This window comes from Anomaloglossus baeobatrachus, chromosome 4 (genome assembly GCF_048569485.1).
Source record: "Anomaloglossus baeobatrachus isolate aAnoBae1 chromosome 4, aAnoBae1.hap1, whole genome shotgun sequence".
Lineage (NCBI taxonomy): Eukaryota > Metazoa > Chordata > Amphibia > Anura > Aromobatidae > Anomaloglossus > Anomaloglossus baeobatrachus.
The window spans coordinates 211,912,959-211,938,278 of NC_134356.1; the positions used below are offsets into that span (position 1 = coordinate 211,912,959).

The 25,320-nt window shown below is 50.3% G+C and overlaps 1 protein-coding gene across 2 annotated transcripts in view; it reads right to left on the reverse strand.

Annotated features, from left to right (window-relative positions):
• ZNF346 (zinc finger protein 346) overlaps window positions 1-21,833 on the reverse strand; it is a 113,476-nt gene extending 91,643 nt beyond the window's left edge. The window contains exons 1-3 of one of the 2 annotated variants that reach the window (XM_075344647.1): window positions 21,663-21,833; window positions 1,287-1,390; window positions 1,100-1,192 (exon numbers count right to left, since the gene is read on the reverse strand). In XM_075344647.1, coding sequence (XP_075200762.1) covers window positions 1,100-1,192; window positions 1,287-1,390; window positions 21,663-21,720 — 255 coding nt within the window. In that variant the 5' untranslated portion in view covers window positions 21,721-21,833. Of the gene's footprint in view, window positions 1-1,096; window positions 1,193-1,286; window positions 1,391-21,662 lie in introns of both variants that reach the window. The other variant, XM_075344646.1, reaches the window with a different exon arrangement.
• Between the last annotated feature and the right edge of the window lie 3,487 nt (window positions 21,834-25,320).

Genomic DNA, 25,320 nt, shown 5'->3' on the forward strand with positions numbered 1-25,320 from the left:
TCCGGCATCCCCCAGGGCTGTCTGTGCCCCTCCGGCATCCCCCAGGGCTGTCTGTGCCCCTCCGGCATCCCCCAGGGCTGTCTGTGCCCCTCCGGCATCCCCCAGGGCTGTCTGTGCCGTCAGCTATGTATATACCCCCAGCAATGTTTATGACCCCAGCTATGTATATACACCCAGCAATGTTTGTGCCCCCAAGCTATGTCTTTACAACCCAGTGATGTGTATACCCCCAGTGATGTCTGTGCCGCGCTGCTTCCCTAGTGATGTATATTCCTCCCAGCCCTCCCCAGCAACGTTTATGCCCCCCAGCTAGGTCTGTGCTCCCCATCAATGATGTATGTACCCCCCCAATGATGTCTATGCCCACAGCCATGTCTATGTCCCACAGCTTTTCTAGTGATATATACTCCTCCCAAGTGATTTATTTGCACTCAGCAACTTCTTTGATGTCTATGCCCCCAGTCTCCCTAGTCATGTCTATGCCCCCCAGCCTGCCCAGTGATCTATATTCCTCCCAAACCTCCCCTGTGATGTATACACACTCGTACCCTCCTGTGATGTATATACAGCAGTCCCAGCCAACTCAAACCTGGAAAAGCAGTTGTGAAAAGCAACAAGATCAATATTGCCTAATATTACAGCTGCACCAAAGACTACAAGCTCCAGCCACCACAGTGAGTTAATTGTTTGACCAAATATAGCAGGGTAAGTTGATAGTTTTGTGCGGCCCCCGACAGATGGTAGAAATTTCCAAATGGCCCCCGGCAGAAAAAAGGTTCCCCACCCCTGCTTTAAATGAAGGGAAACTGTATATAATGAAAGGGGAATATCCTAGTGCTCCTTATTTCTTTTTCCCAGACACTAAGGTGTCTAATGTAAAACACTATGAAATAGTTCTAAGGTTTAAAAAAAATAAATAAATAAATAAATAAATAAATAAAAATGCATATTTTAACGAAATAAATATCAGTAAAACTTGAAGAAAGTCTAATTTACACAAACAGTGCAAAGTGCTTCACAAATGAACCAGTAAAATGTACCCTTCAACGCCCGGTCAGAGGTAACCATTGCCTGTTAATAACATTAGAAATATTACCACGGTATCATCAACTTTCATCTTTTTTGCTGGGGTAAAGTCTTCTCCTTCGTGAATGGATAGGTAGCGTCGGTATTTGTTTGCATGTTTCTTGCTCTTTTCGGGAATGGAAAGAAGTGAAAACAATTACATTGGTGAAAGCCAACAACACGTATTCTCTAGCTGGAGGAATATGAAGAGAATGTGTCACCTGGTAATGTGCAAGCTTCTGGGACTCCGAGATCAAGACGGCACTGCACACCTTACACTGCGAGTCAGAGAAAATGTCACTGTTCTCCCGGATAAGGCGATTTACTGGGAAAAAAAAATAGTGAGAAGACATCAGAAGCGTCAAGCAGAGGAAATGAAGTGGACACTGATTTTTAAGATTTACCAGACTCGGCATGAAGTTAAATGGAAGCTGTCATGCCAAAAAAAAAACGATATTAACTGGCAGATATGGGGTTAATCTTTAGGTTAGTTGTGATCTAAAATGTCTCGCCCGCCGCACTGCAAGCCCCGCTACCTGGAGAAAATGAACTTTATTCCTCCCGGTAGCCTCTGGCTTTCAGTCAGAGACATGGCCAAAGCAGCATCAGTCACCAACCAGTATACAGTGAGTGGCGGCTGTAACAAAGCACCAGTAGTGACTGGATGCAGTGCATCAGTACAGACCCGGCTGTCAGTCAGTGTTTGTGTGTGATTACAGCCACCGTTCACTATATACTGATTGGTGACTGATACAGCTTCAGCTGCGCCTGACTGAAAGCCTGAGGCTGCCAGGAGGAATAAAGTTAATTTCCTCCAGATAGCCAGGCCTGCTGCGGCTGAGAAGCTAAAGAGAGAATGCTATTAACCTGCAGGTTAACCACGTGTCAGCAGGTTAATAGAGTTTTTCTGACATGACAAATTCCTTTTAAAGGGAGCCTGTCACCAGATTTGGTGACTATAAGCTGCGGCCACCACTAGTGGGCTCTTATATACAGCATTCTAACACGCTGTATATAAGAGCCACGGCCGCTGTGTAGAGCGTAAAAATCACTTTATAATACTCACCTAGGGAGGGGTGCAGACTGGTCGGACGGGTGTCTCTGTTCTCTGGTACCGGTGCCTCCTCTTTCGACTATCTTTTTCCTCCTCCTTCTGAAGCCTGGGTGCATGACGCGTCCTACGTCATCCAGAATAGCTGGCATTGAGGTCTCGTGCATGCGCACTACAAATACTTTGATCTGCCCTGCCTTGGGCAGAACAAAGTGCAACTTCGCAGGACCACAATGCTGGCGAGTGTGGATGACATAGGATGCGTCATGCACACAAGCTTCAAAAGGAGGAGGATAAAGATCGCCGAAAGAGGAGGTGCCAGCATCGGAGAACGAAGACGTCCATTTGAGACACATCCATTGCAGCGACCGGTTTAGGTGAGTATTATAAAGTGTTTTTTATGTTCTCACAGCGGCCTGGGCTCTTATATACAGCGTGTTAGAATACTGTATATAAAAGCCCACTGGTGGTGGCCGCAGCTTATAGTCCTCATATCTGGTGACAGGTTCCCTTTAAGGAGTTTCCTAGGCAATGAAGTGACTTCTGGTCAGGTATATATTTGCTCAAATGTACTAAGGTCTCCAGAATCAGTAACATCATACTCCGTTACAATAATACCCTATTACAAACATGATTTGCTAGTTTGTAAGCTACTATGGCAATGCCTGTGCAATAGGAATGAAGGGTCAGAACTTTACGGTCTTGTCCTCACAAATGTAAGTGTTGGGTTACATTCAGTGTTTGTTGATTTTTTTATGCTGCAAAATGTCTGCACCTTGGTCAACTTGGTTTTTCCATTGTGATTTTGTGTGCGTTTTTGACACAGGGTTATGTGTCTGTTTGGTGTGTCCTCCTTTAAATAAAGCTGCTTTGTTTTTGAAACCTCCTGGTATTGACATTCTTAGGTGCGGATTTCATGTGTTTGTAAAGAGTTTCCGCTGCGTAAATGCACTGGAAACACGTGGGAATTTCCACATCTATTGCAAGTCTATGGGGAAAATCTGTATAAGAAACTCAGCGTACCCGCAGGAGAGAATGACATGTCGCAGATTTGAAACCCACTCAACAGTTCAGTTTATGCAGAGGAAAAAAAAGAAACACGGTGGAGATGACATTCATAGGAATCTCATCCACTTTGCTGGTGCTGTAAAACGTTGCGCTTCTGACACTGCGAAAATATGCAGCATCAAAAACGCAATAAAACTCATCGTGGGCTAGTGGCCTTATTCCCAGCATTTTCTGTAGAATTCATCCCGGATAGTTAAAAAAGCTTTTCCTCTTAAAGGGAACCTGTCAGCAGAAAGTTTGCCCTAAACCTAAAAGTTTCCTCTTCTGCAGCTCCTGGGCTGCATTGTAGCAAGGTTCCTATAGTTATTCTGCCCCCTTTTAGATCAAAATAAATAGTTTATAAAGTGGTACCTTTCAGTTTGAAAATCTTGTTAATGGTACACGGGGGCGGGCTGTCTGTTGTCCGTTACTGTCCCTCCTGCCGCTTTAGGTCGTCCCCCAACGCTCATTTACATACCTCAGGACGCCTCCCAGTGCATCCGATGTCTCGCGCATGCGCCGTGCCACTGTAGCGGGACTGTGCACAGTGGGACCGCTGGTGACGTTGCGCAGGCACGAGATTATGGGCGGTGCTGTGATTTTCATCAGCAAGTTCCCGCCCAGCTTTCCCCTCTGCCTCCACCGTTCTTCGCATGCCCTGGCCAGATGACCCAACGTCACCTCTGTCCCATCTAGCCCTGGAGCAGGAAATAGATGGGAGGAGCGGAGCAGGAAATAGATGGGAGGAGCGGAGCAGGACACCACCGATCATCTGGTCATCTGGCCAGGGCATGCGCAGAACGGTGGAGGCAGAGGGGAATGCACGGGCACGAGATTATAGGCAGGAGCTTGCTGATGAAAATCACAGCGCCGCCCATAATCTCGTGCCTGCGCAACGTCACGAGCGGTCCCACTGTGCACAGTCCCGCTACAGTGGCACGGCGCATGCGCGAGATCTCAGGCGCACTGAGCGGCGTCCTGAGGGGAACGGCCTAAAGCGGCAGGAGGGACAGTAACTGACAACAGACAGCCCGCCCCCGTGTACCATTAACAAGATTTTCAAACTGAAAAGGTACCACTTTATAAACTATTTATTTTGATCTAAAAGGGGGCATAATAACTATAGTAACCTTGCTACAATGCAGCCCAGGAGCTGCAGAAGGGGAAACTTTTAGGTTTAGGGCAAAATTTCTGCTGACAGGTTCCCTTTAAGAGCATGCCTCTACAATGCTAATCATGTCAACACCGCCTCTAGTAAGGGTCACCCTGGAGGAAATATCCACCGTAGCAACATTTTTCACCCACTGTTTTTTAACTGTATGCAGCCAGAAATAATACTGAGTCATTGGGCCCCACTGTTCTTCCTACACCTAAGATTACAGCTGGAGGTAAGGCCCCGATCATCATTGTCTCTGCACCTCTTTCCTTAGGTACCTATGGTTCTAATAAGGACTCATTTGTGCTTTATTCATTATTTGTTTTGCGCCTCTTTTAAGTTAACTTTAATGGTTTTGCCTATTTTTTTCCTTTGTAAAAATGTTTTAGCAGAATTCATTATTTGCGGCTTTTTGAAAGGTGACAAAATTTGTGCGCAATTGTTTTTCTGTACCCTTCTTCAGTACAAAATGTGCCTAAAGTTATTTTTTATATCAAAAGACGAAAGGTTATCCAGCTTATTTTTCTTTATTTTACTATTGGGCTACATTGGGGCAGGTAAGTAGATAGTAACTACCTACCTGCCCTGCTGTCAGCACCTCTCCTCGGGCTCAGAGTGGTCATGTGACCGCTCCTGCCGGGATTTTGCTGCTTCCTGTGATGTCACGTGGACAGCGCAGGGGTTGTTGACAGGCATCACACGCAAAATCATTTTGGCTCCCTACTGCCGACCAGGTCCAGTGCAACGCAGCCCCCACCCCCTCTCATCCTCCCCCGCACACTCCCCATATTCCATACTCTCCCCTGCCCCTGTGCGCTGCTATCTGTGCACTGTCTTCTCCAGTGCACTGTATGTGTTGTTGCTCTGGACAAAAAGGGGCACCCACATGCTGTCGGGGACACCGTCAGCGCTGTCTGCCCGATGGTGTCCCCAGCCCTGTATGATGTATGGGGTCCAGGTAACTGTCTCCCCCCTCCACTCTCTCCTCCCGTGCACAGTCTCTATGCATTCTGCGTCTTTAGCTCCTGGCTTTTTAATACTGCCAAGAGCAGAGACCAGGGACGTCACCTGACACCAGCAGTGAGCACTGATCTCCTGCATCGCTGCGCTTATCACAGCGCGGGGAGAGAGAACACGGGGAGAGAGAACACGGGGAGAGAGAACACGGGGAGAGAGAACACGGGGAGAGAGAACACGGGGAGAGAGAACACGGGGAGAGAGAACACGGGGAGAGAGAACACGGGGAGAGAGAACACGGGGAGAGAGAACACGGGGAGAGAGAACACGGGGAGAGAGAACACGGGGAGAGAGAACACGGGGAGAGAGAACACGGGGAGAGAGAACACGGGGAGAGAGAACACGGGGAGAGAGAACACGGGGAGAGAGAACACGGGGAGAGAGAACACGGGGAGAGAGAACACGGGGAGAGAGAACACGGGGAGAGAGAACACGGGGAGAGAGAACACGGGGAGAGAGAACACGGGGAGAGAGAACACGGGGAGAGAGAACACGGGGAGAGAGAACACGGGGAGAGAGAACACGGGGAGAGAGAACACGGGGAGAGAGAACACGGGGAGAGAGAACACGGGGAGAGAGAACACGGGGAGAGAGAACACGGGGAGAGAGAACACGGGGAGAGAGAACACGGGGAGAGAGAACACGGGGAGAGAGAACACGGGGAGAGAGAACACGGGGAGAGAGAACACGGGGAGAGAGAACACGGGGAGAGAGAACACGGGGAGAGAGAACACGGGGAGAGAGAACACGGGGAGAGAGAACACGGGGAGAGAGAACACGGGGAGAGAGAACACGGGGAGAGAGAACACGGGGAGAGAGAACACGGGGAGAGAGAACACGGGGAGAGAGAACACGGGGAGAGAGAACACGGGGAGAGAGAACACGGGGAGAGAGAACACGGGGAGAGAGAACACGGGGAGAGCAGAAAGAGCATGGAGTGAGAGACCGCAGGGGGGAGAAGAGACAGAGCTGGGGTGGGAGAGAGATCAAGGGGAGAGAAGAGAGAGCATGGAGTGAGAGACCGCAGGGGGAAGAAGAGAGCACGGGGGAGGAGAGAGAACACGGGGAGAGAAGAGAGTGCACAAAGTGAGAGACTGCAGGGGGAGAAGAAAGCATGGGGGAGAAGAGAGAAAACGGGGAGAGGAAAGCAAGAAGTGAGAGACCACAGGGGGGAGAAGAGAGCGCACTAAGTGAGAGACCGCAGGGGGAGAAGAGAGCGCACGAAGTGAGACCGCAGGGGGAGAAGAGAGCGCATGAAGTGAGAGACCGCAGGGGGAGAAGAGACAGCGCTGGGGTGGGAGAGAGATCACGGGGAGAGAAGAGAGAGCATGGAGTGAGAGACCGCAGGGGGGAGAAGAGACAGAGCTGGGGTGGGAGAGAGATCAAGGGGAGAGAAGAGAGAGCATGGAGTGAGAGACCGCAGGGGGAAGAAGAGAGCACGGGGGAGGAGAGAGAGCACGGGGGAGGAGAGAGAACACGGGGAGAGAAGAGAGTGCACAAAGTGAGAGACTGCAGGGGGAGAAGAAAGCATGGGGGAGGAGAGAGAAAACGGGGAGAGGAAAGCACGAAGTGAGAGACCGCAGGGGGGAGAAGAGAGCGCACTAAGTGAGAGACCGCAGGGGGAGAAGAGAGCGCACGAAGTGAGACCGCAGGGGGAGAAGAGAGCGCACGAAGTGAGAGACCGCAGGGGGAGAAGAGACAGCGCTGGGGTGGGAGAGAGATCACGGGGAGAGAAGAGAGAGCATGGAGTGAGAGACCGCAGGGGGGAGAAGAGAGCACGGGGGAGGAGAGCGATCACTGGGAGAGAAGAGAGCGCACAAAGTGAGAGACCGCAGGGGGAGAAGAGACAGCGCTGGGGTGGGAGAGAGATCACGGGGAGAGAAGAGAGAGCATGGAGTGAGAGACCGCAGGGGGGAGAAGAGAGCACGGGGGAGGAGAGCGATCACGGGGAGAGAAGAGAGCGCACGAAGTGAAAGACCGCTGGGGGAGAAGAGAGAACACAGGGAGAGGAGAGCATGAAGTGAGATCGCAGGGGGGCAGAAAAGAGCACGGAGGGAGAGAGAACACGGGGAGAAAAGAGAGAGAACGAAGTGAGAGACCGCAGGGGGGAGAAGAGAGCACGGAGGAGAGCGATCACAGGGAGAGAAGAGAGCGCACAAAGTGTGAGACCGCAGGAGGAGAAGAGAGCACGGGGGAGGAGAACGATCACAGGGAGAGAAGAGAGCGCACAAAGTGAGAGACCGCAGGGGGAGAAGAGAGAAAACGGGGAAAAGAGAGAAAACGGGGAGAGGAGAGCACGAAGTGAGAGATCGCAGGGGGGAGAAGTGAGTACGGGGGAGGAGAGAGATCACGGGGAGAGAAGAGAGCGCACGAAGTGAGAGACCACAGGGGGAGCAGAGAGTACGAGGGAGGAGAGAGAACACGGGGAGAGCAGAGAGAGCATGGAGTGAGAGATCGCAGGGGGGAGAAGAGCGATCACGGGGAGAGAAGAGAAAGCACAGGTGGGAGAAATGAGTGCAAGAGTGGGGACTGTATTATATAACATTATCTAACTCCAGGTGTGTATGCATATATACATACACACTGTGTATATATTTCCTATAGACTCACATTAGGTGCTATATATAGTTTTCATTACACAGTATTCATTTATCTATCAGGTGCTGGGGAAGATTACTGAGCCAATGGGTGTGAAGGGGGAGGGGCTGGACAGTGAGGCCGGGTGGTGCCAGCTGTGACTGTGATGTTTGGCACAGGAAGATATCAAGTTTGCTTGAGCTGCAGGTTAACAAAGTGACAATTCAAGAGGAACAAAAGTCCGTAACAAATAAAAATAGTATAGGGGTGTTTTAGGTGACAATACAGCATAGATTAGCTTAAAAAATAATAAAATTTGGACTTCTTTAAATGATAGTGCTAAAATTAATTACCAAAAAGTAGCACAATGATCATTAACCCGCATGCACCATTTTGAAGATTGGGGGAAGGGGGATTACAGAACGAACAAGACATTTGGTGCTCAAACCGTAAGCATCTCCAATCTGTGGAGAAATATTATATCTCTCACACCTGGCTTTAGCCTAAAGGTTCCCAACAATCAGTTTTCCAGCAGTTCTTTCATTTGTGACTGTTATTTGACAGAATCTTACGGAGAAAGAGAAAAGCATATATCCAGCGCTTGAAAGGAAAAAGTTGGATGTAGAATATATAAAATGTCCCCATTTATTAGAATTTTTTTTTTTTTTTTAAAATACAGGAAACAGTCATGACTACTCCGCTAGGACTAGGTTTTCGCTATCTCCAAACGGTTGCCCAAACAAAGTCCAGGCTGCTACAAGGATACCGAAAAATCAGAGGAGGTGAGCTGACAACACTGTGGTGCTATCTTATGGAGAAAAGCCACAGATTTGAGAGCAAACAAAAAAACTTCGCATTCAGATCTTCTAAAATATAACTATCAAGGGTAGACATGTTTGCATCAAAAACAAGTTTGTCAGCACTTTGTCAGAAGAAACTAGACCACACATGGGTGCCCCTTCCATCTCCCACTGTACGTCATAGTAATGGAGGACTAAGCCATCGCCATTACAAATAATGACAGCATCCACGTGATTACGATTGGGTCATAAACTATAAAGCAGCCCTAAGAGCGGATGACCTCCTTTCCCAATATTTCCAAGCCTCAGCTATCCATACCCTGCTTGGTGAACGAATTCGAGAGGTTTAGTCATCTCGGTAATTTCTAAATAAGATAACTCCAAACCCGAGGCTCTAAATATATCATTATAATGACAGGAAGTAAATGATATCATGTGTAACTTCCCTTTCCAGTATAGGTCTGAAGCAGTAAAATACCTGGGAGTAGTGATGAGCGGACCCAGACTGTAAAAGTCCAGATCTGCACAGGTTCAAAAGAACCCACGCACTGACCCCGGAGTCCTCAGGGAACTCCGGGTAACAATCCGCGCGATGAGCGGTGACGTCATGCAGGTTATTTGCAGTCATAGCTGGAGGTTCCCACGGTCGTCCCCCTGTGATCATTGAGGCTCAGTCTCAGCCCGAAGCCCACAGCCAGCGGTCATGTTCTATGCCCGAGCACTATCACTTCAGATTTAGCAGGGCCGGAATCGTCGTGGGACCTCGTGTGGATTACGTTGGACCTGGGTGTTAATAAAGGGGTGAAAGAGGGTGTTTTTTTGTATTTTATTTCAAATAAAGGATTATTCGGTGTTTGTGTTTATTACTTTTCATTTACAGATTAGTAATAGGGGGGGGGGTCCTCAGACGCCTAACATTACCAATCTAGGGCTTAGTGGCAGCTGTGAGCTATTGTTATTAACCCCTTATTAAACCGAATGCCAACGCACTAGGGCAATCGGGATGAGCCGGGAAGTTTCGGGATTGTCGCATCTAATGGATGTGACAATCCTGGACGGCTGCTAACTGCTATTTTTAGGCTGGGGGGGGGCAATAAACCATGGGCCGCCCCAGTCTGAGAATACCAGCTCCCAGCTCTGTCGGCTTTACCATGGCTGGGTATCAAAATTGGGTGGGAACACATGCTATTTATTTCAATGATTTATTTAAATAAATTTTAAAAAGCAGCATGTGGTCCCTCTTATTTTGATACACAGCCAAGATAAGCGCATGGCTGGGGCTGCAACATGCAGTAGTATGCTTTATCTCTGCTGGGTATCAGAATATGGGGGACCCTACAACAAATTTTTTTTATTTAGCAATAGATGCACACTGCGCCTCTGATTGGTTGCAGTCAGATATGCTGTCACACAGGGTGGGGGTGCGCCTGACTGCAACCAGAGACGCAGGGACTATAGGTTGTGGGACCCGATGGGCAGGCCTGGTTTTGTGGCTTCTGTGGCTTGATGCGAAAAGTATGCCTTTACCTTTCCCCTTATTCTTCCCTCTTACTTCTCGCCTACCCCCCCTTTTCTCTTTGCATATCTTTTTTTTTCCCTACTATTTTGGGAGAAGTTTCGGACTTCAGGTACAATCTGTATGTTTATTTCTTACTAGCTGTACTACCCGGCTTCGCCAGGGTTAATAACTGCTGTTAACAAAATAGAATGTATTAACAAAAATGTATTCTGCACACAAAAACCACAAAACAAATAGATAGAAATGTAATTATTAAATTGTTGCCTATATTAACCAATCAGAGCTCAGATTAATTAACTGTAGCAAAATAGAAGCTAAGCTGTGATTGGTTGCTATTGGCAGCCTGATAAATCTCCAGGCAACAGAAAGCCCTCCCCCTGACAGTATATATTAGCTCACACATACACATATAGACAGGTCATGTGACTGACAGCTGCCGTATTTCCTATGTGGTACATTTGTTGTTCTTGTAGTTTGGCTGCTTATTAATCAGATTTTTATTTTTGAAGGATAATACCAGACTTGTGTGTTTAGGGCGATTATGTGGCGAGGTTGGTGTATGTGTGGTGAGATGTGTGCTGAGGGTGGTATATGTGTTCAAGCACGTGATAGTGTGTGGTGCATTTTGTGTGTGTGTTCATATCCCCGAGTGTGGTGAGTATCCCATGTCAGGGCCCCACCTTAGCAACTGTACGGTATATACTCTTTGGCGCCATCGCCTCATTTTTTAAGTCCCCCTTGTTCACATCTGGCAGCTGTCAATTTGCCCCCAACACTTTTCGTCTCACTTTTTCCCCATTATGTAGATAGGGGTAAAATTCATTGGTAAATTGGAACGCGCGGGGTTAAAATTTCGCCTCACAACATAGCACCCGGCACTGCCCGGGATAGTAACTGTCTCTCTGTTTCTCACCCATTCTCTGTCTGTCTCCCCCTCTGTATACATCTCTCTCTCTTTGTCTGTCTCTTTCCCTGTCTGTCTCTGTCTCTTTCTCCGTCTGTCTATCTATCTGTCTCTTTCCCTGGCTGTCTCTTTCCCTGTCAGTCTGTCTCTTTGTCTGTTTCTTACCCTGTCTGTGTCTGCCTCTTTCCCTGGCTGCATTGTGACACGCTAACATTCCATATAAGGGCGTGGCTGCGCATTCTTCTGAAGTTCTGGCTGCACTGTGGCTCCCAGCTCCATTCGCTTTAATGGAGGCAGGTTTTTGGTGAATAACTGTAAAGAGCGGGGTTAAAATTTCCCCACAAAACATAGCATATGACGCTCTCTGGGTCCAGAAGTGTGAGTGTGCAAAATTTTGTGGCTGTAGCTGCGATGGTGCAGATGCCAATCCCGGACACACACACACACACACACACACACACACACACACACACACACACACACACACCTTCATATATTAGATTATTGTGTTATCCCAATATGTCCTCTCATTTGTTCGTTTTGTTATATTTTGGTTTCTCTGTAAAAGTGGTACTTTCATAAGTAGTCGTGTATTACTATTTAGGAGGAAAATGAGGGGTGCGTCTTATAATCTGAATGTAGTTTACCGGGGAAGGTGGAGAGGAGTTACAGGAGATGCTGCGGGAGCTTTGCTGCAGGCTCACTGCGGGCAGTCAGGCAGGGACCGCCATTCTGAAAATGTTGGCGTCCGGAGTCGGCGCGTGTGCAGATGGAGCTCTCGGCCCAAGATCTCATCTGCGCATGCGCCGCCTCCGGCCGACTGATCTCCCTGCAGCGGACTTAACTAAAATGGCACCCGAAGGTAGAGCGTGCACAGAGGAGATCTTGGCTTGTCATTGAGCCGAGAGCTCCATCTGCGCACGTGCCGACTCCAGGGCCCCATTTCTTTGAAGCCCGCACTGGTGACAGTTTCTAGATGCTCCTCCTGCCTCACAGTGCCCGCAGCGAGTATCTGGGACTGATGCAGTTATTGCACTGAACTCTGGTGTCATCCGAGTGCAGTGCGATCGTTCACTTGCACCCATAGACTTGTATGGCGGCGAGTGAATACGGATCGGATTACACCCGCAGCATGCTGCGATTGTTTTCTCGGTCCAAATAGGGCCGAGAAAAAAAAAAATAAAAAAATCGAAGATGGGAACAGCCCCATAGAGTAACATAGGTCTGAGTGGAATGTGATTTCTAATTTTTCAGCCCGTTTAACTCAGCGTGTCCTAGCCCTTAAAAAGTAAATCAACCATATGTCATTCACACCTTTACTGAAGCAATCTGCTGTCCAATCACTGGAGGGAAAAAAAGGCAGAGAAAGGTGGGGTACAGAGCTAATGGGGCAGAGCCAGGTTTGTGAAGTGTTTTAACATTCCCTATGCACTTTATTAAAGGGAACCTGTCACCAGATTTCGCCCCAATAAGCTGCGACCACCACTAGTGAGTTCTTATATTCAGCATTCTAGACTACAGTATAAATGCCCAGGCCAATCTGTATAACATAAAAAATACTTTCATAATACTCACCTAGAGTGGGCGGTCCAGTCCGATGGGTGTCTCTGCTCTCCAGTCTGGAGCCGCCTCTCTGCGGCGATCGCCGTCCCCTTTCTACGTAGCCCACTGTGGATGATGTGTCCTACGTCATCCACACAGGCTGGCATTGCGGTGCTGCAGATGCACTTTGATCTGCCCTGCTGAGGGCAGATTAAAGTACTGTAATGCCCAGGGGCGATTCTTTGATCTGCCTCAGTAGGGGATTTAAATGCCACCCTGTGTTGAGGACGTAGGACACGTCATCCACACTGGGCTGAGTAGGAGGCGTCAGACCGGAGAACAGTGACACCCAGTGGGCTGGACCGCCCCCTGGGTGAGTATTTTAAAGGGAACCTGTCAGCAGAAATTTCACCCAAAACCTAAAAGATTCCCCCTCTGCAGCTCCTGGGCTGCATTCTAGAAAGGTCCCTGTTATTATTGTGCCCCATGTGAGACAAAAATAAAGAGTTTATAAAGTGGTACCTTTTTGTATTCAGATACTGTAAATGTGACACGGGGGCGGGCTTTCTGGCGTCCGTTATTCTGCCCCCTGGTCCTGTATGCCGCCTCCCATCGCTCCTCTCCATAGCTGATGCACCGCCCACTGCTCCAGCCATCCCCGTGCATGCCCAGTGCCAGTCTCACGGGACTGAGCAGTGTGACCGCTGGTGACGTGTGCACAGGCAAGTGATTATGGGCGGGACTGTGATTGTTATCAGCAAGTACCCGCCCATAATCTCGTGAGCGCGCAAACCAAACCTCATACAGGACCAGGGGGCAGAAAAACGGACGCCAGAAAGCCCGCCCCCGTGTCACATTTACACTATCTGAATACAAAAAGGTACCACTTTATAAACTCTTTATTTTGGTCTCACAGGGGGCACAATAATAACAGGGACCTTTCTAGAATGCAGCCCAGGAGCTGCAGAGGGGGAATCTTTTAGGTTTTGGGCGAAATTTCTGCTGACAGGTTCCCTTTAAAGCTGTTTTTTTTTTTACTTTATACAGAGCGGCCAGGGCTATTCTAGAATGCTGTATATAAGGGCTCCATGGTGGTGGCCGCAGCTTATTGGGGCCAAATCTGGTGACAGGTTCCCTTTAAAGCAGCACTGCAGTGTTTGCTTGGGATTTTTATTTAGCACTGGAATGACGCTTTAAATGTAAGCCCCCACAATAATGACGGACATCTGAATGAGGCTTTAAGCTGACAAGAACTCAGTCAGTGTTCTGATCTCAGCAGCTTGATGATTACACTGCATAGCTCTATACATTGCGGCAGCGAGTACACATCGGCAACCTGGTAATTACACTACAGATGCCAATCTACCGATCTGTTCTTAACACTGCATATCTCCAACGCAATACTGCTCTCACCGCGGAGCTGCAGAACAAGTCAGGAGCCTGGCATTAGAAGTTATTTCTCTCTTTACGTGTTTCTGATTTCCATCTGTGGACTATGTCAGACCTACATGGCTGTTATGTTTTTTTTTTTAATAAATTGGTGAACTAGGATAAAACTCGGGGATTTTATTTTCAAAAACTTGTTTGTTTTTTTTCATTTTACTTACTGGGTTATTAATGGGGTGTCTGATAGACACCTATCCATTACCAACACCAGGGCTTGATGCCAGCAGATGACATTAACCCCAACTGTCATTACCTCAATTGCCAACACACCAGGGCAAATCGGGAAGAGCACAGGTGAAGTGCCAGAATTGGTGCAACTAATGTAATGTGCCACTTCTGGAGAAGCTGCGGGCTAATATTTTTAGGCTGGGAAGGGCCCAATAACCATGGACTTTCCCAGCCTGATAATATCAGCTCCCAGCTGTCTACTTTACCTTTGCTGGTTACTAAAGCTGGGTTCACACTAAACGACAGCGACAACGACGTCGCTGTTACGTCACCATTTTCGGTGACGTAACAGCGACCTTGTAAGTCGCTGTTATGATCGCTGCTTAGCTGTCAAACACAGCAGAAGCAGCGATCATAACGTCGCTGTGCTACATGTTCAGAGAGCAGGGAGCCGCGCTTAGCGCTGGCTCCTTGCTCTCCTGCAGCACACATCGGGTTAATTAACCCGATGTGTGCTGCAGCTACATGTCACAGTTCAGAGAGCAGGGAGCCGCGCGCACTGCTTAGCGCTGGCTCCTTGCTCTCCTTGCTACAGTATACATCGGGTTAATTACCCGATGCATACTGCAGCCACATGTCACAGTGCAGGAGCCGGCACTGGCAGCAAGAGCGGAGGCTGGTAACCAGCGTAAACATCGGGTAACCAGGGAAAGGTCTTCCCTTGGTTACCCGATGTTTACGCTGGTTACAGCTTACCGCAGCTGCCAGTGCCGGCTCCTGATCGCTTCATTTCGTCGCTCTCTCGCTGTCACACACAGCGATGTGTGTGTCACAGCGGGAGAGTGACGACCAAAAAATGAAGCTGGACATTCAGCAACGACCGGCGACCTCACAGCAGGGGCCAGGTCATTGCTGAATGTCACACACAGCGACAGCGGCGGGACGTCGCTGCAACGTCACAGAAAATGGTGACGTAGCAGCGACGTCGTTGTCGTTGTCACTGTGTGTGACACCAGCTTAAGATTGAGAGGGACCCCGCAGCGTTTTTTTCATTTAATCATAATCTGTCCACTAAGCTCCACAGGGTGCAATTAAAGGTCTATATCTATAACATTCATTGCTGTCCATGAATGCTAAAACAACGCATGCAAAATAAACGTGCGTTTTTGCCATTGGGTTTTTCCTGCCAAAAGATGCAGAAGTTTCTGCATTCAAATGCTGAATGTGTGAGCCGGAGATCACTGGGAACGAAAGTTAGTGACTCTGCGGCACCTGCACACATCAATATTGAAGACTGTGCCCACAGAAGGGCGGAGCAGTGCAGGGGAGAGATGGCAGGCAGAATGTGCAGGTGCAAAATTTGCGGGGCCAGAAATCTATCTGGATATGACTGATTTTACCAAGCAGCGATTATCAAAATGCAGACCTCTAAATATTGTCTCAGAGCGGTGGACACCTCAGAATTGTCTGGGCAGGACACAAAGGAAGTGGTCAGAAAGACAGCCTCCTTGAAGGATTATCACCCCAGTCATTAACCCCTTCAGCCCCGAGGCACTTTCCGTTTTTGTTTTTCGCTCCCCTTCTACCGAGAGCCGTAACTTTTTTATTTTTCCATCAATCTTGCCATATGAGGGCTTGTTTTTTGCGGGACAAGTTGTACTTTTAAATGAAACTAGAAGTTTTACCATATAGCGTACTGGAAAACAGCAAAAAAAATTCCAAATGCGGAAAAATTGCAAAAAAAGTGTGATGGCACAATAGTTTTTGGGATGTTTTATTCACGGTGTTCACTTTATGATAAAACTGATGTGTCGGTGTGATGCCTCAGGTCGGTGCGAGTTTGTAGACACCAAACATGTATAGGTTTACTTCTATCTAAGGGGTTAAAAAAAATTCACAAGTTTGTCCAATAAAAGTGGCGCACGTTTTGTGCCACTTTCCGAAACCCGTAGCGTTTTTATTTTTTGGGATTTATGGCTCAGTGACGGCTTATTTTTTGCGTCTCGAGCTGACGTTTCTAATGGTACCATTTTTGCGCAGATGCTACGTTTTGATCGCCTGTTATTGCATTTTGCGTAAAACTTGCGGCGACCAAAAAAACGTAATTTTGGCGTTTGGAATTTTTTTGCCACTACGCCGTTTACCAATCAGATTAAATGATTTTATATTTTGATAGATCGGGCATTTCTGAACGCGGCGATACCAAATATGTGTATATTTATTTATTTTTTAACCCTTTAATTTTCAATGGGGGGAAAGGGGGGTGATTTGAACTTTTAGGTTTTTTGGGGGTTTTTTTTTACTTTTTTTTTACTTTTTTTTATTTTACTAGTCCCCCTAGGGGGCTATAGCGATCAGCAATCCGATCGCTATTATCTATCTGCTGATCACAGCTATACAGCTGTAAACAGCAGATACAGTCACTTTCTTTTTCCCTCTGCTCTCGGCCGAGGGAAAACGAAAGTGAAACTTCGTAGCTGCAGGCGTCATCACATGACCCTGTGCTACGATGGCAACCACCGATAGTCACGTGATCACGCACGTGACTTCCGGTGGGGGCGGCGGTAAGTAAAAAACATGGCCGCGCGCATTTACCGTATATACTGGCGTATAAGACGACTTTTTACCCCCTTAAAATAATGGCTACAGTGGGGGGTCGTCTTATACGCCGGATATACACCTGGGTGCTGTAGTGCGCCGCTCCACTCCGTTCCACGCTTGGATTCTGCCTCCATAGCGACGAGGGAGGAACTTCCTGTCACCGCTGCTGAATGGCAGAGCGCTGGCCAATCAGAGGCAAGCAGCTCTGCCTTGACGTCAGCGCTCTAGCAGGGAAGTTCCTGCCTCGTCGTTATGGAAACGCGATACACAGCCCGGCCCCGTACTGGTATATCATACAGCATATACAGCGGATATATAGCGGATATATAGCAGGGGGCCTCACTGTGTGAGGAGGTGTTTTTTTTTTTTCACTGTCCAGTATAACCAATAGGATTAGTGCAGTAACGCCAGATTCCCCTCGCATCCATGCAGGGACATTAATGAAGAGCTTACATGCTGGTTTCTCGGCCCGGTGACTCCCCCGCCCCTGCACTAATCCTATTGGTTATACTGGACAGTAAAAAAAACACCTCCTCACACAGTGCGGCCCCCTGCTCTTAGCATACTGAAGCATACTGAATACCGTATGTATCACAAGATGTCATGCTATATACAGTACCTGCATGTCATATGCATTTGAATTAAAATTAACATGTTGCAATCAAAGCAGACTTTTTTTCATTTGGGAGCGGGGTAGTCTTATACAGTGAGTATATCCCAAATTCTATATTTTTAGGGCAGAAGTTGGGGGTCGTCTTATACGCCCAGTCGTCTTATACGCCGGCATATACGGTAGATCTTGCTGCCAGACTTTGGCAGCAAGATTTAAGGGGTTAATGGCCGCGGGTGGAAGTGATTCCACCAGCGGCTAGCAGGCACACATGTCAGCTGTTGAAAACAGCTGATATGTGTGCCGACCACCGCCTGCCCGCGGCAGGGGGCGGGGCTTAACGGGACACGCTCCATGACGGATATATCCGTCCATGGTCGTGAAGGGGTTAAGGAACAGGCTATAGGGCTTGTCTAGTCACCACGGAATTGTATGAAGTGCCTCTTATCTTGGCCTTTATGTGTTGTATCCCGTGAAGTGGAGGACTTTTGGATCCAGGGATCGATTTTAGCCTGGATGAAAATATGTAAATAATTACATTCATGAGATATGTGAATATCATCTCCACACATTGATTATATCTCTACTGAGCCAATAATTTAGAGGTCTGCATTTTGATAATCGCTGCTTGGTAAAATCAGTCATATCCAGATAGATGTATTTCTGGCCCGATTGAGGAAAGGCCTTATTAGGTTGGTATTCATCTAAAAATGTCACCTGTCTGTGCTGGAGGCTTGAAACTACATTAATTGTTCAAAGCATTGGGTCTTTTTTCCTAAAAAATTCTCCCCTGTTGATCCCCCAATATCAATGTTCTAGGAGAGGGTGAAACGCGTTGGGATAAGCGGAGTGAGGGATGCAAAATCAAAACACCCCCTTCCCGATGACCTATTTTTATCTAGTGGCAAGATGTTCCTTATATTCCAATGTTCCATACAATGAAATGGGAATAGTAGGGTAAGAATCTGGCAGGATAGATCTCTGGACTGTTTATGTGTAGCACAGTTCTGCACTTTTCTCGTGTCTACATGTTTGTCCGGTTTGTCACTCTTTTACAGCACCTGGAGTAAATGTGGTGATGGTCTCCTGCTAGTGGAGTCCAGGGTGAGTTAGGGGTAGCCATCGTGGAGCGGGGGATATCCAATAAATGATGATGTCCTCCGCGGTTAGGAAGGGATAAGTAGGATGTATATTTAGAAGTTGCACTATTCCCTCCATTACTATTAGCTAAATATCTGATTATCTAGCCTTTCTACCCTTTATGTGCCCCACTAGTTTGGATACCTGGTCACGTGCACTTTGGCACCTTGTCTATGATCACACCAGTTATTTGTGTATTTTTTAAAAATTTGTTAATAAAGAGAAATTTTTACAAGGTGATGTCTGAATAGGTTTTCTGCAGTTTGCACTTTGATAATTATTTCTACAGGTCTTTAGGTTTATACTGCATATTTATGTAAGCTGCTCTCTTGCCTGTTTGGAGATATGAACATTGGACGTATGCATATATCACAAGACATAGGGGATTATTTCCTTGGGAAAGCTTTCTGTACATGTTCTCATGTTTATGGACATGATGAGATCATCGTGCAAGAAGGGGGAAGAGGTGAGCTGTGACACTACCTACCGTGAGTGGATGGGTGGCCACGATTAACTCATCACGTTCAGGCCCTCAACTCCAGTATATAAATGTGCCGCAAGGGCCTGGGGCACGCCGGCCGCATCTGATGTCACTGATGTCAGATGTGGCCGGCACCCTCTGTTGTGGAGATAAAATGTAAGTAGCTGCGGCTGTGATTAGTGCCAACGGCATAACTAGGGTCTGATGGGCCCTGATGCAAAACTTGGACAAATAGCTAATGGGCTGTCACACTGTAGAGGGATCAGCCTTAAGACCGCTTTACACACTGCGATATCGGTACCGATAATGCCAGCGTGGGTACCCGTCCGCATCGGTTGTGAAACATGTGCAAATCGCTGCCCGTGGCACACAACATTGCCCAGACCTGTCACACTACTTCCCTGCCATGCGACGTCGCTGTAACCAGCGAACCGCCTCCTTTCTAAGGGGGCGGTTCGTTTAGCGTCACAGCGGCATCACTAAGCGGCCGCCCAATAGAAGCGGAAGGGGCGGAGATGAGCGGGACGAACATCCCGCCCACCTCCTTTCTTCCGCATTGCGGGCGGGAGGCAGGTAAGGAGAGCTTCCTCGTTCCTGCGGTGTCACAGGTACCGACATGTGCTGCCCTGGGAATGATGAACAACATCGTTACAGCTGCAGCAACGATATTCGAGAATGGACCCCCATGTCACCGATGAGCGATTTTGCACATTTTTTGCAACGATGCAAAATCGTCAAAGGTGTCGCTACGGCATCGCTACAGCGGCCGGATGTGCGTCACAAATTCTGTGACCCCAACGAGATCGCCTGAGCGATGTCATAGCGTGTAAAGCGGCCTTTATTCTCATTTGCACAAGGAAAGACTAGAAGCAATCGGATGAAACTGAATGGGAGGAGACAGATTGGATATTTTTGTCGGTGAGGGTGATGAACGAGTGGAACAGGCTCCCACACGAGGAAGCGAGTGCCTCTTCAATGGAATGTTTCAAAAAGAGACTGGGCATATCTGTGTGGAATGATTAGTTAATCCTGCATAGAGCAGGAGGGGTTGGACATGGAGGTCCCTTCCAACTGTATTAATCCTGGGTCCCCATCCTGGTACAATAGCCCCCGTTCTGTCTGTAATGCACCAAAAAAACAACAAAAAAAAACCCCCACAAACATTCTACTCGCCTCCCTCCGCTCCCATGTTGTGCGGCATAATACTCTCTAGCCAGCATGCATAGGCCGGCAGCTGACATCAGAGTGCACACAATGGCACATGACGTCACTCTCATACACCCCCAGTCACGTGCACGCCGCTGGCAGCTAGTATTGCAGCGCAGGGACCCAACCGGTCTCTAAGGCTACTTTCACACCTCCGGTTTTTGCAATGCGGCACACTCCGGCACTTTGCAGGAAAATTGCAACCGTTTTTTTTTGCTGCCGGTTGCGTTTTTTCTGCATAGACTTTAATTAGTGCCGCAAGGCCTTGCGTTCCATCCGGTTTTTGCCGCATGCGGCAGATTTAGCCGATGCGGCGGCCGGATGGAACGTTGCCTAGCACGTTTTTTCGTGCGGCAAAAAAAAACCGCATCGTGCCGCATTCGGCGTATTTTTCAATACATGCCTATGGCGGCCGGATGCGGCGCGATGCGGCAATAACCGCATTCAGCCGCCGCATGCGGTTTTTGCCACTGCGCATGCTCAGTAGCATGCCGCAAGCGGCAAAAACCAGACGGGCCGCATAGGAAAAACTTATGCAAAGGATGCGGTGTTTTCACCGCATCCGTTGCATAGCTTGCACAGCCGGATTGAGCCGCAGAGCTCAAGCCGGATGTGTGAAAGCAGCCTAAGCTGCAGTACATTTCAGCAGTATGTGTAAGCTCGGACGTTGGGATCGGCGCCTTCCCCCTTCCCCCAAACACCAGTAATGTCCTGATGTAGCCCTGTCCAGGAGGCACACAGGTATGACTAATTTCAGCTATATACAGTATAACCTGTATGCCCATATTAACTCAAAAAGCTCAAAATTCCCTCTAATTGCACAGCGCTTTGCAGGCATCATCCCTGTCCCCATTGGGCTCAGTCTATAGTCCCTATGTGTAGGTCTTTGGAGACGTGCTGCTGCAGCTTCCTCTCAGCAGGGTGAGTGCACAGTGATGAAGGCCTTCACCAGCCAGCAATGGGGGATGGTGTGCGAGGCCCCCACTAGCGTGCTGTATGCAGTCATCTGCTGATGGCGCCGCTCCTCATTGTCTGCTCTGCACACATGTAGGGACAACCCTTGCTCTAGTGTGGGCAGCCTCGTACAGGGCCGGAGTGAGCACGGTCGGGAGTAAGAACACTGGCAGCTCCCATTACACTGATCATAGGACTATGGCGGCTGCTCGCCTGAGGCGGGATAATCCACACACACAGGCCGCTGAGCGCAGGCTGTATCAGCCCCAGCCGGCATCTGATGGCGGGACACTGCGCACACCTCGGCCTATGCTGGCTACACCCGCCCGCCACCACACCAGCCGCGCTCATACGTCCATAGTACGTCACCACAGCTACCTGCAGCCTTTCCCACCGGCACCTTCACATCTTCACCGTTGCCGAAGTCGTCCGCCATTTTCCCGCTGGTAGTAACTGGTAACCGCGCACCGCACCACAGTCCACACCACACGCAGCGCCAAGACAGAGAACACGCGTTGAGAGCGAAAATCTCGCGAAATTTCCGCAGGCTCGCCAAATCTCGCGAGATTCCAACACCCTCAGCTTGTCCTTAGTATGAATTGAAACAAAGCTTTATTGACAAGAACAGCGTGTTCTATGGCAGCTTAAATCCCAAGTTATGGGTGGCAGGGACTCATTCCTGCAGCATAGACTGTATCCCCCCTGATATGGGTGGTAGGGGCTCACTGCAGCAGCATGGACTGAATCCCCCCAGATATGGGTGGTAGGGGCTCACTGCAGCAGCATGGACTCAACCCCCCCACAGTTATGGGTGGCAGGGGCTCACTGCAGCAGCATGGACTCAACCCCCCCACAGTTATGGGTGGCAGGGGCTCACTGCAGCAGCATGGACTCAACCCCCCCACAGTTATGGGTGGCAGGGGCTCACTGCAGCAGCATGGACTGAATCCCCCCAGATATGGGTGGTAGGGGCTCACTGCAGCAGCATGGACTCAACCCCCCCACAGTTATGGGTGGCAGGGGCTCACTGCAGCAGCATGGACTCAACCCCCCCACAGTTATGGGTGGTAGGGGCTCACTGCAGCAGCATGGACTGAATCCCCCCAGATATGGGTGGTAGGGGCTCACTGCAGCAGCATGGACTCAACCCCCCCACAGTTATGGGTGGTAGGGGATCACTGCAGCAGCATGGACTCAACCCCCCCACAGTTATGGGTGGCAGGGGCTCACTACAGCAGCATGGACTCAACCCCCCCACAGTTATGGGTGGCAGGGGCTCACTGCACCAGCATGGACTCAACCCCCCCCCCCCCACAGTTATGGGTGGCAGGGGCTCACTGCAGCAGCATGGACTGAATCCCCCCAGATATGGGTGGTAGGTGCTCACTGCAGCAGCATGGACTCAACCCCCCCCACAGTTATGGGTGGTAGGGGATCCCTGCAGCAGCATGGACTCAACCCCCCCACAGTTATGGGTGGTAGGGGATCCCTGCAGCAGCATGGACTGAATCCCCCCAGATATGGGTGGTAGGGGCTCACTGCAGCAGCATGGACTCAACCCCCCCAGATATGGGTGGTAGGGGCTCACTGCAGCAGCATGGACTCAACCCCCCACAGTTATGGGTGGTAGGGGATCACTGCAGCAGCATGGACTCAACCCCCCCCCCCCCCCACAGTTATGGGTGGCAGGGGCTCACTGCAGCAGCATGGACTCAACCCCCCCCCCCAGTTATGGGTGGTAGGGGATCACTGCAGCAGCATGGACTCAACCCCCCCACAGTTATGGGTGGCAGGGGCTCACTACAGCAGCATGGACTCAACCCCCCCACAGTTATGGGTGGCAGGGGCTCACTGCAGCAGCATGGACTCAACCCCCCCACAGTTATGGGTGGCAGGGGCTCACTGCAGCAGCATGGACTCAACCCCCCCCCCCCCACAGTTATGGGTGGCAGGGGCTCACTGCAGCAGCATGGACTCAAACCCCCCCCCCAGTTATGGGTGGTAGGGGCTCACTGCAGCAGCATGGACTCAACCCCCCCCAGTTATGGGTGGTAGGGGCTCACTGCAGCAGCATGGACTCAACCCCCCCACAGTTATGGGTGGCAGGGGCTCACTGCAGCAGCATGGACTCAACCCCCCCACAGTTATGGGTGGCAGGGGCTCACTGCAGCAGCATGGACTGAATCCCCCCAGATATGGGTGGTAGGGGCTCACTGCAGCAGCATGGACTCAACCCCCCCACAGTTATGGGTGGTAGGGGATCACTGCAGCAGCATGGACTCAACCCCCCCACAGTTATGGGTGGCAGGGGCTCACTACAGCAGCATGGACTCAACCCCCCACAGTTATGGGTGGCAGGGGCTCACTGCAGCAGCATGGACTCAACCCCCCCACAGTTATGGGTGGCAGGGGCTCACTGCAGCAGCATGGACTGAATCCCCCCAGATATGGGTGGTAGGGGCTCACTGCAGCAGCATGGACTCAACCCCCCCACAGTTATGGGTGGCAGGGGCTCACTGCAGCAGCATGGACTCAACCCCCCCACAGTTATGGGTGGTAGGGGCTCACTGCAGCAGCATGGACTGAATCCCCCCAGATATGGGTGGTAGGGGCTCACTGCAGCAGCATGGACTCAACCCCCCCACAGTTATGGGTGGTAGGGGATCACTGCAGCAGCATGGACTCAACCCCCCCACAGTTATGGGTGGCAGGGGCTCACTACAGCAGCATGGACTCAACCCCCCCACAGTTATGGGTGGCAGGGGCTCACTGCACCAGCATGGACTCAACCCCCCCCCCCCACAGTTATGGGTGGCAGGGGCTCACTGCAGCAGCATGGACTGAATCCCCCCAGATATGGGTGGTAGGTGCTCACTGCAGCAGCATGGACTCAACCCCCCCCACAGTTATGGGTGGTAGGGGATCCCTGCAGCAGCATGGACTCAACCCCCCCACAGTTATGGGTGGTAGGGGATCCCTGCAGCAGCATGGACTGAATCCCCCCAGATATGGGTGGTAGGGGCTCACTGCAGCAGCATGGACTCAACCCCCCCAGATATGGGTGGTAGGGGCTCACTGCAGCAGCATGGACTCAACCCCCCACAGTTATGGGTGGTAGGGGATCACTGCAGCAGCATGGACTCAACCCCCCCCCCCCCACAGTTATGGGTGGCAGGGGCTCACTGCAGCAGCATGGACTCAACCCCCCCCCCCAGTTATGGGTGGTAGGGGATCACTGCAGCAGCATGGACTCAACCCCCCCACAGTTATGGGTGGCAGGGGCTCACTACAGCAGCATGGACTCAACCCCCCCACAGTTATGGGTGGCAGGGGCTCACTGCAGCAGCATGGACTCAACCCCCCCACAGTTATGGGTGGCAGGGGCTCACTGCAGCAGCATGGACTCAACCCCCCCCCCCCCACAGTTATGGGTGGCAGGGGCTCACTGCAGCAGCATGGACTCAAACCCCCCCCCCAGTTATGGGTGGTAGGGGCTCACTGCAGCAGCATGGACTCAACCCCCCCCAGTTATGGGTGGTAGGGGCTCACTGCAGCAGCATGGACTCAACCCCCCCACAGTTATGGGTGGCAGGGGCTCACTGCAGCAGCATGGACTCAACCCCCCCACAGTTATGGGTGGCAGGGGCTCACTGCAGCAGCATGGACTGAATCCCCCCAGATATGGGTGGTAGGGGCTCACTGCAGCAGCATGGACTCAACCCCCCCACAGTTATGGGTGGTAGGGGATCACTGCAGCAGCATGGACTCAACCCCCCCACAGTTATGGGTGGCAGGGGCTCACTACAGCAGCATGGACTCAACCCCCCACAGTTATGGGTGGCAGGGGCTCACTGCAGCAGCATGGACTCAACCCCCCCACAGTTATGGGTGGCAGGGGCTCACTGCAGCAGCATGGACTGAATCCCCCCAGATATGGGTGGTAGGGGCTCACTGCAGCAGCATGGACTCAACCCCCCCACAGTTATGGGTGGCAGGGGCTCACTGCAGCAGCATGGACTCAACCCCCCCACAGTTA